A 14,122-nucleotide genomic window follows, 5' to 3' on the forward strand; every position below is an offset into this window, starting at 1 on the left:
GCGAGCATCATACGAAAAATTTCAATGTTGTTACTGAGTTTAAAGAGAGAGAACGTCATTTTTATTCTTCTTCAGTCAAAAGAGCAATTATAATCATGGCCCAGTCTACCATCGTTGACGAATTTTCACGAAAACTGGCCTGTTTAATGAAGAATGGTAACCTAGAAAGTTTTCCTCGCGCAGGCTCGAGCAGTCGCGAGCATGCTCGAGCATCCGCGAGCCGTAAAGAAAATGCTCGAGACCGCGCGAGGATTATTCCGGTCTGTCTGCGCTGGGCCTTAAAAAACAGTTAAATTAATTGTCATTGTACTAGTTCAGAGACTGCTCGATAGATGTCGTTACAACTCATTAATTATTAATATTGTACTAATTCAGCTACTGCTCAACAGATGGCGCTAAACTTGAACACATTTTTACTAAAAAAGACCTCCTCGTAAGTTATGTGATCCTGGAACTCAAACGTGTTTTTAAACGCTAAACACAAGGACAGCTCAACCAATTTTTACTTATGTTTAACCACAATTAATCATGTTCTCCTGGTAGCTGTGGATCAATTTTTCGACAAGATGAACAAGAAAATAAGTGGAGAAGTAGTGCATTATTTATTAGCATTAATTAGATCGGCGTTAAAATAAAATATCGGTTACATCGATTGCTATTCTACTAATGCAGCTACTGCACGACAGATGTCGCTACAACTGCAGAACTTTAACTTTGTCAACAACAAAATTCTTATGAATTTTTAATGTGATCATTAAAAATTCATAAGAATTTCAAATCACATTAAAAGTTCTTATGAATTTTTAATGATCACATTAAAAATTCGTAAGAATTTCTCTTCTCTTCTTAATTTATGCAATCCTGCTACTTATTCTTGTAATGTAACAAAATATAAAATGAAAATATGTTTGTTGCGTTATTGTTTTTTTGTAAATTAAGGTAGGAAGAAAGAAAGAAAGAAATAAATATATTATAATTACCTATAGTCCAAAATAAAGATTTGTCTATAATTATAATCTTTAAAAGCATTTTAATTTTTGTTTAGCATAAAGACAGTAAGTATCACCAACCTTACCAAGAAAAAGGTACAACAAAAAGCCCACATAGTATCAAAAATCATTTATTAATCCTCAATCGTCATTCTTAATTCTATAAGACGTGGCTTGCAGGCCCCACTGCTCCATTTTGTCATCAACCCAGTCTCTGAACTTGGGCACGTTGGTATAAACAGCTGGGACGTCTTTACCGCCGCAGCCAATACCCCAAGCTACTAGACCGGTGAGCTTGTAGCGAGCGTTGCCTATGGGACAGGCGAGAGGGGCTCCACCATCACCCTGGAAAAGAAATTATGTTTCAAGTGTATAGTATTCCAGTGGTTTAATATATATCAGCCTTTCTTCCAACTATGTTGGAGTCGGCTTCCAGTCTCACCGGATGCAGCTGAATATCAGTATTTTACAGAGCGACTGTCTATTTGACCTCCACAACACAGTTACCTGGGTTATAACATGATTACCTTCGGTAAGACTGGTTGCCAGAATTTCAAGCTTCTGACTACTGTTAACGACTGTCGATCTTTGAGAATGACAGCCGTGACTCACAATTTAACGTGCTTTCCGAAACACGGTGGAATTGGATATGTACAAAATGGACCCCATCCGCAGAACAACCTCGGCAAGCGTAGCTTAACCTCAGACGTCGATGCGCGCGGAAATTGTTAGGGAATCGTGACCAAAGGATATCGTGTTATCCCAGGTAACTGTGTTGTGGAGGTCAGATAGTCAGTCGCTCCAAGTACAGTCTACCCATTGCTATTGACTTCATAGCAGCTCTACACTGGCTTTCAACCAAAAGAAATGTATACTTTGAGGCTTGAGATTCCTAATTGTGTAATTTTCTCTTTATTTTAATTAAGCCCTCTTGCCAAGGATCCAGTGGCAGCTTACCTGACAAGTGTCCTTGCCCTCCTCCCCCCCGGCGCAGAGGAAACTGTCATGCAGTTTGAAGTGGTTCCCGAGGCGGGTCCTCTTCAGCAGCGTGTTGCAGCGACTGTACGGCACCATGTCTACTTCCACCTTCTTCAGGATCACGGCGTAGCGCCCGGTGCGGTCTGTAGACAGATGGGAGTTAAATTATGAAAGTGCTTAGTGTGGTAGACACTAGATCTACGTTTTTTCCTATTATTAATATTTGCATGCTATAATGTTATAGCGGAATGTGTACTGCTCCTATATATTGTTATTAATATCTTTGTTATTACAACATTTCTGGCAAATAAATGATTATGTAATTCTGGAGATCTTTGCCCAGCAGTGGGACATAAAAGATTAAAATGTTTCATGGAATGTGGTATTTTTAAATACCACATTCCATGAAACATTTTAATCTATTTAAAACACAATTATCTCTGGCAAAACTTTCGTTTAGCTACTATATATTTCTATACACCGGTAGATGGCATTATGTCTCGTTGAGAATACGGCGATCATAATTTTGGTAATACCACGAGCAGTCAATAGATGGCGTTGACTACAATTTCAGATTTATTAGTGCTGCAAGTTGTCTATAGATGGCGTAGTTCTCAATTTTTACGTTTGCTAGTATTCAGAATTTTCCTTAGATAGCGCTATTTACAATTTTACATTAAGAAATTCTGCAGTTTTAAGTTAAGTAATTATTACATTGTACATATTGTATAATTGTAAATAGATCCTTTTTTGCAAATAATTCATAGTTTAGTATAATATTTTATATGTTAAAAGTATGTAAATAGTAATTTGATAATGTAAGTGATATTATTCCTTTAAATGAAATTAAATAAAGGATATTTATTTTATTCTGCAGTTTATCTCTAGATAATGTCCACTTACCGAACACGTCCTTGCCCCAGCCGTTAGCGACGCAATTCTTATGACTGTCGAACACCTCGTCCTGTTCCGGGAGACAGATGACGTTGATGTGGTCAGCTAGCACCAGGGGACTGTCCAGACGGAGGAGCGCTATGTCGTTCTTCAAGCTTTTCGGCTGGAAATCTAGAAAATATTTGACAATTAACTTTTTCGTTACTAAAGTACTTAAATTTAAGAATTTTGGAATATCAGTTAGTGGTTTTAGCGAAATTTTATGTTTGTTTTAAATATCATACTGCACATATCGAAAATAAATAAAAGTTATTACTTGAACAAAATTAGAACAGTTCTATGTATACATATCAATACGAAAACCTGTCTTTTAAGGTTTTATGTTTTACATCTGAATTGATTCTGTTTAAATTAGTGTATAACTGATGACCTGGGATCAAACAAAAACTATGTTTTTATTTCAAACTTAATAATTAAACGACTGTAATAGAAAACAGACGACCCCCAAATCGATTCGTCTATGAAGAATAGAAAAAAATTACTTTTTTTTATAGTGAAATAAATAATTAGAGTAATACTCAACATATTTTATAGGCTCCTTAAAATTTCCGTCTGGCACCGCGCCTATCCTTAGTGTAGTAGATTTTTAAAACGATATACGTTTTATTTTTTACCTTTATGTATGACTATTTCTTGTACAATCCTCTCTTCGTACGGGAAGATCTCCTTCACAGTCTGCGTGTCCCACTCACCAGCTCTGATCTTCAAGGCGCCGGAAGCGAATCTGAACAGAAAATATTAAATATATAAATTTAACCCATTCAACCACCAGAATTTCAACTAACTAACTAATACGGTTCATGAAATACAGCCTTGTGAGCAAGGCTGACAATCGGCCAACATCTATTTTTCATACTCCTAAGTGGATAATGGTTGGCCAACCTTTAGGACCCTTAGGAGTGGAATTTAGCAAAATCCTTTCTTAGCGGATGTCTACGCGTTATAACATCTATCTGCATGTCAAATTTCAGCTCGATCCGTCCAGTGGTTTGTGCTGTGTGTTGATAGATCACTATGTCAGTCAGTCAGTCACCTTTAAGTTTTACATATATAGGTAGATGTACATATTATTATAATAAGGTCAACCTGGGTAACTTTGAATCATTTGGGTAACATTGACAGTGGGAATATGAACTAGTTTCCATTATCTTTTCATATGAAACCAACACAATTGATAAAGGTTTATTTTAGTTTTGCAAACTTTTATCAATTGTGTTGGTTTCATATGAAAAAATAATCAAAATATTCATATTCCCACTGCCAATGTTACCCAAATGATTCAAAGTTACCCAGGTTGACTGTAATTATGAGGTTTTAAATAAATAAATTAGTCTTCAAGTCAAAGTACTTACTTAGCAGCGATATGTGCGCCGGTCATCACGACCTCAGGGTTGATGAGCACTCCCACCCCGGCGTAAGATAAATTGTGAGCGTCCAGCAACGCCACCACCCACGGAAACTCGCCGAACTGTGTGTCTGAACCCTGGAGTATAACAACATTAGAGCAATAAGCATGGATATATGAGGAGCTATATTATAGGTGAAGGAAAACATCGTGAGGAAACCTTGCATGTCTAAAATTTGTTTAAAGGGCATGCAAAGTCCCCAACCCGCACTTGGCCATAGTGGCCAGCGTGGTGGACTCAAGGCCTAACCCCTCCCCCTCGTTTGGGACAAGACCCTTGCCCTACAGTGGGATAATAACAGGTTTAAAAAAAATGAGGAGCTCACGGCTTAGCTAATAACAGCCGCGCTGATCGATATCTGTGGTTAAGCAACGCTTGCCGAGGTTGATCTGTGGATGCGTGACCATCTTGTACGTATCGAGTTCCTCCGTGTTTCGGAAGGCAAGTTAATTTGTGGGTCCCGACTGTCATTCTTGAAGATTTTTAACAGTCGTTAACAGTAGTCAGGAGCTCGAAAGTCTGACTACCAGTCTTACCCGAAGGTACCGTATTATAACCCAGGTAACTGTGTCGTGGAGGCCCGATAGACAGTCGCTGCATGTAAAATACTGGTATTCAGCTGCATCCGGTGAGACTGGAAGCCGACTCCAACATAGTTGGGAGAAGACTGATTGAGAAGTGTTGGACAAATATTTTCTATGAAAAGTATTTTTATTTTAACGTAATAAAAAACTTTACTTACACTAAAACTAGCGCCAATGCCATTAGGGTTTCTATACCCACAGCCCTTAAGCCGTTTAGGGTCAGGCAACGGCTTGGGCACGTCGGGCTTCTTGGGGATGGTACAGCAAACTTCCACAGACTCCTGGCAAGGATTGTCTTCACCAAACCTGGGAGTTACATTGTTTTATTAAACATACATAGTAATACATCCTACTAATATTATAAATGTGAATGTTTGTAAGTTTGTATGTATGTTCCCGTGTAAATCCCTCGGGAACTCCGGGATACAAAGTAGCCTAGTAGTGGGTCTTCAGCCATCTATATTACCAAATTTCGTCTTAATCGGTTCAGTAGTATTTGCGTGAAAGAGTAACAAACATCCATACATAGTTACTTATGTGCGAGTGTTCTTAGTCATGTTTGATGAAAATCGGTTGAGCCGTCAAAAAGTTGTAGGGGGTTAAAGTGAGGGGAGGAGAGGAAATTTACTCGGATGGGGTCTCAAATAGCTTCGTATGATGAGAAAGTTGGTGGTGGGAATATTAGAATGGCTTAACCTAACTAGCCAATCTATAAAAAATATGAAATATAAAATTTAGGTAAAAAATTGGGGGATTTTAAAATTTTTAATTTATAGTTATTCTTTCTTTACCTGATATCCAGTACACCATATCCGGTTATATCCGGGTTGTCCACATCGACGGCCTCGTTCTTGTTGTTGCACAAGTAATAGGGCACGCATTGACAACTCTCCCCGTTCTTGTCCACGAAGGCCGTCGTGCCGTCAGTGGGTTTCACTGTTATCTGGAACATATCGTTAGTAATTGTTAAATTACATACCTCTAAATATATATAACTCATAACTGACTGACATAGTGATCTATCAACGCACAGCAAACCTATGGACGGATCGGGCTGAAACATAGCCTGCAGGCAGAGGCGTAACTATATACATTCCGTTCGAGGCCCGTCGCAAACCCATCAGATGGGCCCCCTCCTCCCAATATAAAAAGCTGAACCAACTTCATTTTACCATTTTTTTTTATTTTAATATTTTTTTTAACATGAAGTAAAAAAATCAAAGTATGAACTATTTTTATTAAACATGATAAATAATAAATGTTGGGAGTTGGGATTCTCCTTTGGTCGGGGGCCCGTGGCATTTTGGCGAATTGCCACCCTGTAGTTACGCCAATGTATGCACGTAGATATTGTTATGACCTAGGCACCCGTTAAGAAAGGATTTTGATCAATTGTAGGTACCCCCAAGGGGATAAATTGTGTGTGTGTGTGTGTGTTTGAGAGATAGATAGAGATAGAGAGAGAGAGAGAGGGTGTAAGTGTGTGTGAGAGAGAAAGAGAGTGAGAGTGTATGTGTGGGTGTTAGTATGTGCTTATTTATTTGTGTGCGTGTGTGTGTCTGTGTGAGTGTGCGTGTGCATGTGTGTGCATGCCGGCATGCAAGCATGTGTGTGTGTGTGCAAGACCGTACCTAGCGTAAAAGAAAGTGAAGCCTCATATTACTTACATCCTCATATCGCGGCGTGGTAGGTCCGACAGGCTTGACAGTGGTCGGCGGAGTTCCGAACAGTTCGATCAGCGTCGCCGGGTCTATCGTGGACTGACAGTGGATCAGACCCACTAGCAAACATAGCAGAAACGCCTTCATTGTTCTGTAAATAAACAAATAATTAATTTTAGTTATAAATTTAACCCATTAATGTGCCACTGCTGGGTAAGGATCTCCTCCCGTAATGAGGGAGGGGTTAGGTCTTGAGTCCACCACGCTGGCCAATTGGGTTTAGTTATTAAATACTAGCTGACGCTTGCGTCCGCGCGACCGTACCGTTAAGCCCTTCTCCCATTACGATACGCCCGCGCGACTCTAGTCTCGGAGACTAGTCGCCACGAAGTATCTCACATACATTTGTATGGAGACTCTCACATTACGATACTGGTAGTCTCGCGCGGGCGTATCGTAATGGGAGAAGGGCTTAACCGTGCGACCCGCGCAACTTCGCTTGCGTCACATAAGAAAGAATGGGTCAAAATTTTCCCCGTTTTTGTAACATTTTTCGTTGCTACTCCGCTCCTAATGGCCCTAGCGTGATGTTATATAGCCTATAGCTTTCCTCGATAAATGGGCTATCTAACACTGAATTTTTCAAACCGGACCAGTAGACCCTGAGATTAGCGCGTTGAAACAAACAAACAAACAAACTTTTCAGCTTTATAATATTAGTATAGAAGTATAGATTTATAAATTTAGCCCATTAATGTTCCACTGCGGGGTAAGGGTCTCCTCCCGTAATGAGGGAGGGGTAAGGCCTTGAGTCCACCACGCTGGCCAATTGGATTCAATTAATAAATATTAATTGCTAGTAATGTCGTCAGTCATTCTCTATTTTGTCGTATGGTTAGTGGTCAACCTAGTGTCAAAGTTGTTCAAGCCTGAAGGCCTTTGACGTGGCTTAACGACTGTTATCTTAATTGACAACAACCGGGACCGACTTTTTACGTGCCCTCCGAAGCACGGAGATGCCCAGCTCAAATAGCACTACACGGTCACCCATCTATAGAATGTCCGCGCCATCAGTTGCTTGACCCACAGATCGTTTACCGATGGGTGAGCACAACTGGCTATGAGTCTAAATATCATTTGGTATAAAGAGCAACTAGTTTATTATATTATTATGCCTTTCAAACATCAAATATGACATTTAAGAACCAGTTTTTTAAATGAATAATCGTAAATATCGGTTGTTGTCAATTAAGATAACAGTCGTTAAGTCACGTCAAAGGCCTACAGGCTTGAACAACTTTGACACTAGGTTGACCACTAACTATACGATAAGAAGACAAGAACACAATAGATAAACTACCGCTAAATATACCTCAGAAACCGGGTGTTAGTTGTTTAAGTATATTATCGTTTCTTTAAAGGCGTGGCTTAAAACGTCTATGACCTTAACTTTATAAATTCACATTGAACGACCTGTAATTTTATATCATCTTTAATTTAAAAAATAAAAGGAATAATATAGTTTTTTAACCATATCGGTTTTACCCGAAGGTTATAGATTATTCATCGTATGGTTAGTGGTCAACCTAGTGTCAAAGTTGTTCAAGCCCGAAGGCCCTTTATATAAGTTAACGACTGTTAATGACTTATCCTAATCAACAATTGTTTGACAGTCTCCGTGGCGCAGTAGTTAAGATAGTTGCTACACCACTACCTTTGAGTTGGTCGTGGGGTTCGATTCCCACACGGGACAATTATTTGTGCGATCCACAAATAATTGTCTCGGGTCTGGTTGTACTTTGTGTTCGTTGTTTGTATGTTTGTAAAAGTCCCCGCGACACAAGAGCAATTGTTTTTGCGGGAGTTGCAAAAAAAGGAAAATATTTTAGATTTTGGATTACGTTCCCGGTATATCTCGGGAAAAAGCTCGCTCCCTCGCTATAATAAGCATATTAGTATGTTTATCAGTTATTTGGTTACCAAATGGTTACAAAATTATTTGCGTATTTACATAAAATATTCCATAATGATAATTTATTAAAGTATATAAGTATGTTTAGCAGTTAAGCTCTGCTTAGTTTGGAATCAAATAACCGTGTGTGAATTGTCCAATAATATTTATTACTAGAGGCCGCCCGCGACTTCGTCCGCGTGGAAACCCTTCCCGTGTAAATCCCGATCCCTCGTTAGTAGCATGTATTATTCTGGGTCTTCAGCTACCTATATACCAAAATTCATCGTAATCGGATCAGTAGTATTTGCGTGAAAGAGTAACAACCATCCATACATACATACATTCTCACAAGCTTTCGCATTTATAATATTAGTAGGATTTATTCAGTGGCGTAACTACAGGGTGGCAAGTCGGCAAAATGCCACGGGCCCCCAGCCGGAAGGGGCCCCGATCAGAGGAAAATTCCAACTCCCAACTTTGATTATATTATTATATCATACATGTTTATTACAAAAAAGCTCTGTCTTTGATTTATTTTTGTTATCTACTCAGTTGCAAAAAAAAGATTAAAAATGTATTAAAAACCCAAAAATATAATAAAAAAAGTGGTTCATCTTTTTTATATTGGGGGGAGGGGGCCCATGAATTGGCCACGGGCCTCGAACGGTATAGTTACGCCACTGGATTTATTATAAAAAATTACTAAAAGCAAATTTTCAACAAAGTCTACCTGTATGTATATAAATATTTTGTTTTGCATGCTTTGATGCTAAGATAAACTAAATTACATATAATGATTGTTTTTTTGCTATGAAAAACCTGTTATTTTTTGTTCATCTTGTACATAATTGTATATATGGATAAGGTTATTACCCGATTTGAAACCGACTGTAAACCGCCGGTTTCTGAGGTACATTTAGCGGTAGTTTATCTATTCAATAGCGTTTCTTACTTGGTTCATAACACGGTACATTTCGATAAGACTGGTTGTCAGACTTCCAAGCTTCTGACTACTGTTAACGACTTTTAAAGATCTTTGAAAATGACAGCCGGGACGCACAATTTAACGTAACCTACGATATGTCATAAGATGGCCATCCATAGAACAACCTCGGCAAGTGTAGCTTAACCTCAGAGATCGATTCGCGCGGCTGCTGTTAACTAAGCCAGCTCTCCATAAGATAAATACTTTATCTATCTATCGTATGGTTAGTGGTCAACCTAGTGTCAAAGTTGTTCAAGCCCGAAAGGTCTTTGATGTGACTTAACGACTGTTATCTTAATTGACAACAACCGGGCCCGACTCTTTACGTGCCCTCCGAAGCACGGAGGCGTTCAAAATCCTAGTTATATAAAAATGCGAAGGTTTGTGAGAATGTATGTTTGTATGTATGTTGGTTACTCTTTCACGCAATACTACAGAACCGATTACGATGAATATATTAGGTACCTACCTATATAGCTACTTAAAAACCCAGTAAAATAACACATAGGCTACTTTTTATCCCGGAGTTCCCGAGGGATCGGGATTTACACGGGAAGGGTTTCCACGCGGACGAAGTCGCGGGCGGCCTCTAATAAACGATAAATACTAAGAATATTGTTATTCCAAGTAGTGCTGAATAAAACTTAGTATTTAATGATTTGTTCGGTAAACAATATAATGAGGTAAGCTACCTTTGACGCGGTAAAATACCTATTAATATGACCGCAATATACGTATTTGAGGTGAGCGTTTCTATAAAAAGTTTCCAGTTGTTTGTCTATTATCATATTATTGTTATCTTATATACTCTGTGGTCTGGTATATTAGCTTACTAGCTGGCCCGCGCAACTTCGCTTGCGTCACATAAGAGAGAATAGGTCATAATTTTCGCCGTGTTTGTAACATTTTTCACTGGTACTCTGGTACTATTGGTCGTAGCGTGATGATATATAGCCTAAAGCCTTCCTCGATAAATGGGCTATCTAACACAGAAATATTTTTTCAATTCGGACACGTAGTTCCTGAGATTAGCGCGTTCAAGCAAACAAACAAACTCTTCAGCTTTATAATATTAGTATAGTATAGATCAGAGCTTACACCATGTTTATTAGTAAGTCAGTATTTTCAAGCACGAAGCTATGTCAATATTTGCATAAAAAAATAAATACTGGCCAGCGTTTTTCTAACCTAAAGGTCAAATACGACTATGACATTAAGTTGACCACAAAAAAAATAGTGACCAGACATGGTGCTAATCCTACTAATATTATAAATGCGATAGTTTGTGAGTATGTATGTATGTTTGTTACTCTTTCACGCAAATACTACCGAACCGATTACGATGAAATTTGGTATGTAGGTAGCTTAAGACATAGAATAACACATAGGCTTTTTTATTCTGGAGTTCCCGAGGGATTGGGATATACACGGGACAGGTTTCCACACGGACGAAATCGCGGGTGGTCTCTAGTAATATTGTTAATGCAAAAGTTTGTTTCGTTGTTCGTTATTATTTTACGCGAAATACAGATAGTTTTTAATCTGGATTAACACCTAAGATCTTCGTACCCCGGGAAATCTTTAGCACGCGGACGAATTCTTGGGAAGAAAACATACAAAAATTAATTTAGATTGGTATATGGTTGTTTGTTATTGTATAACTATTACTGCATAGATTTTAATGAAATTCGGCACAAAGAAGTTTAAAACAAAGATAACGAAATTAAAACTAGGTTTTTAACAGCAAAAACAATTATTTAGATAGGTATTTCCATATTCGTAAAACATTTGCGCCAAAATTAAGACACAATTTCGAAGAAATTCGGTACAAAGATAATTGATAACATGATAACAAAGTTATGATACTTTTTAGCCGCAAAATCTTTCCACACGAACGAAGTCGGGGTCTAAAGCTAATAGCTAATATCATAGAACTTAATATGCAAACTTCAAAGATGAGTAAGGTCACAAAGACACTTTGATTACAAAAAAAAGTTTAAAGTAAAAAAAAACTCACCGATTCGTACAAAACACTTCACAAGGAACTTTTATTTTAAACTAAAAACACTATATTTAATAATTAATGTGTAAACATTGCAATATTATGCGAGAAAAACTATATATTTAATGATTTTGTGTAGCGTGCATCCATTAGGACATTTCGCGATCAACTGTCATTCATTTCGTTCGGTAATGGCCATTGGCGCGCGCGGTAAAACCGGATTCGCTTAGTTCGCTTACGTCATTGGAGGAAAAATTATATGAAGGTTGTTAACTTTTAATAAAAATATTTAAAATGATGAGATATTTTTTTCGTTTTAATTGATTAGTCAAAGTTTATAATGACTCGTGGTAGATGGTGGTCGAAATTCGACTAGTTTTTTATTTATCAAATTGTAGCATTTATAATACATACTAGTTTTTTACTAATTTTGTAAATGCTATAGTTTTTTTAAATAGCTGATGTCTCTGCAGTGGGTAATATACGCGAATGCCGTGAAGCAAATGGTATTAAGTCATACCTACCTACTTAGTTCAGAATATTTCTCAAATGTTACCCGGAGCTTGTTAACGTACCTGGTACCTATATAGGTACTTTCGCTCCCTATTACGTGAGACTAACACCTATATTATTTTTACACACACCTAAACCTCTTGAATCACCTTATTTATTAAAAAAACCGCATTAAAATTCGTTGCGAAGTTTTAGAGATCTAAGCATACATACAGACAGGATATTATTTATTTACATACATGACTGAATGGTGTAGGTGTATTAAACGTACGTTATGTATATAAGCAACTAAAATACAATAACAAAAGATTTTATTCACATAAAAAAAAATATGAGACGCGCAGTTCCCAAGGTAAATACGTTTAATCAAAATAAACAAACAAAACACTTTATTTTTATTTCTTTATATTCTTAATATAACTGAGTATTGAATTCGTGATTACCTTTTTTTATATTAAAATATTTTAATAAGCACATTTTGACCCGTTGACCGCAATAACTTGTAGGTACAATAGAGTATTTGACTGGGTTGACAAAAAAAAATCTTTCAGAGTAAAAAAAGAATTAGGTACCTACCTACCTACCTGCAACAAAAAAGGCTTACCACTTCGTATTATTTTATTTTATGTATTCAGACACAAAAATATAAATCACTCATTTGTTCAGAAAATGAGCAATTCTTACGAAAAAACTGACTCTGAAACTGTTTAGGCATTGAGTCCACCACGCTGGCCAAGTGCGGGGACTTTGTATTCCTTCAAGAACTGTTCTAAGTTCTAAGGAACTCTCAGTCATACAAAAAAAAAGGTTGCATCACGATGTTTTCCTTCACCGTTTGAACAAATGATCATTCATAAGAAATCATTTGGTTTAACAAAATCGTGCATCATAAATTCTGAATAAATAAGAATTTCTCAAGAAAAAACATAACTCAAAAATGGCGTATTTACTAGAAATACATAATTTTTAATGTACATTATCTGCTACTCAAAGATGTAGGCAGAAGTGTATGAAATACACTAACGTTTGGCCATTAACAATAATAGTCTTATAGTCCTATGGCCATTTGTAGCATATGACAAGACTTATTAAAAACAAATCTTAAAAACTTTTTTACTACTTCACACTTTTTACTCGTTGGTATGACATTTAACTTGAAAGCTTGTCGTTATGTTTGCTACTTTTTCACGCAAAAACTACTTACATATCACGCCCTTTTCCCATAGTGATAGGCTGAGACTAAAGAACGCCACTTGGTACGATATCCTTACAAAAATCCCTTGCCTTTACATCCATTAGGGATACCCAAAAATACTTATGTATTGTATCGATATATCGCATCGCAACTATATCGCACTTGATTGTATCGATACGCGATATTATCGCTTCCCTTTGTATCGATATATCGCATCGTACGTAACCGTGTCACATGCATTTTACGACATATAAAAATAAGTAAAATAAATAAATATAATTATGAGGTTAACTGCAATCGGCACTTCCAATGATTGCAGGAAAGTAATTGGGTTTATCTCGCGTGTCAATGATTCATATTATTATATTGCAATAGGTCAATGTTTGTTGATACTCTACTGACACTACAGATAAGCCGTAGTGTTTACTATTTAGAATAACAGTATTGAAGACCTTCCGTAAGCGTTGCCCGCTACGCATAAAGATACAATCATCAAAATCAAAATCAAATCATTTATTCATGTAGGTCAAATGCTGACACTTATGATAGTCTATGATACAGAGAGTGAATTTACCGTCAGTTCGGAAGGTAGGGCCAATGAGAAGAGCTGGCATCTGAATGAGAAATAGATTTTTCAGAGATTATTCCATAAAAACAGACAGACAAATAGAAATAGGTAATGTAATCAACCCGCACTAGGCCCGCGTGGTGGACTTAAGGTCTAACTCCTCCCCCTCATTTGGGACCCTTGCCCTGCAGTGGGACAGTAATGGGTTTAAAAAAAATAGGATAAGGGAATGAACGCGAACACGCATTTTACCTTCAAATGCCTAACACTTCGGCGCAGGTAGCACTCGCCGTGGTCGTTGTAAAAAAAATTTAACAAAATAAATAAAACTAA

General features: G+C 37.4%; 1 protein-coding gene across 1 annotated transcript; it reads right to left on the bottom strand.

Moving 5' to 3' along the window:
* Positions 1–1,104: 1,104 nt before the first annotated feature.
* On the bottom strand, positions 1,105–11,671 carry LOC142985248 (phenoloxidase-activating factor 2-like). The gene is made up of 9 exons (XM_076133294.1): positions 11,529–11,671; positions 6,579–6,723; positions 5,703–5,854; positions 5,070–5,217; positions 4,274–4,404; positions 3,536–3,645; positions 2,871–3,032; positions 1,947–2,110; positions 1,105–1,334 (listed from the first exon to the last, which is right to left on the bottom strand). Exons 2-9 carry the CDS (start codon positions 6,717–6,719, stop codon positions 1,131–1,133), a joined length of 1,212 nt encoding a protein of 403 aa, XP_075989409.1. The 5' UTR covers positions 6,720–6,723; positions 11,529–11,671; the 3' UTR covers positions 1,105–1,130.
* Positions 11,672–14,122: the final 2,451 nt, after the last annotated feature.

Source organism: Anticarsia gemmatalis, chromosome 29 (genome assembly GCF_050436995.1).
Source record: "Anticarsia gemmatalis isolate Benzon Research Colony breed Stoneville strain chromosome 29, ilAntGemm2 primary, whole genome shotgun sequence".
Lineage (NCBI taxonomy): Eukaryota > Metazoa > Arthropoda > Insecta > Lepidoptera > Erebidae > Anticarsia > Anticarsia gemmatalis.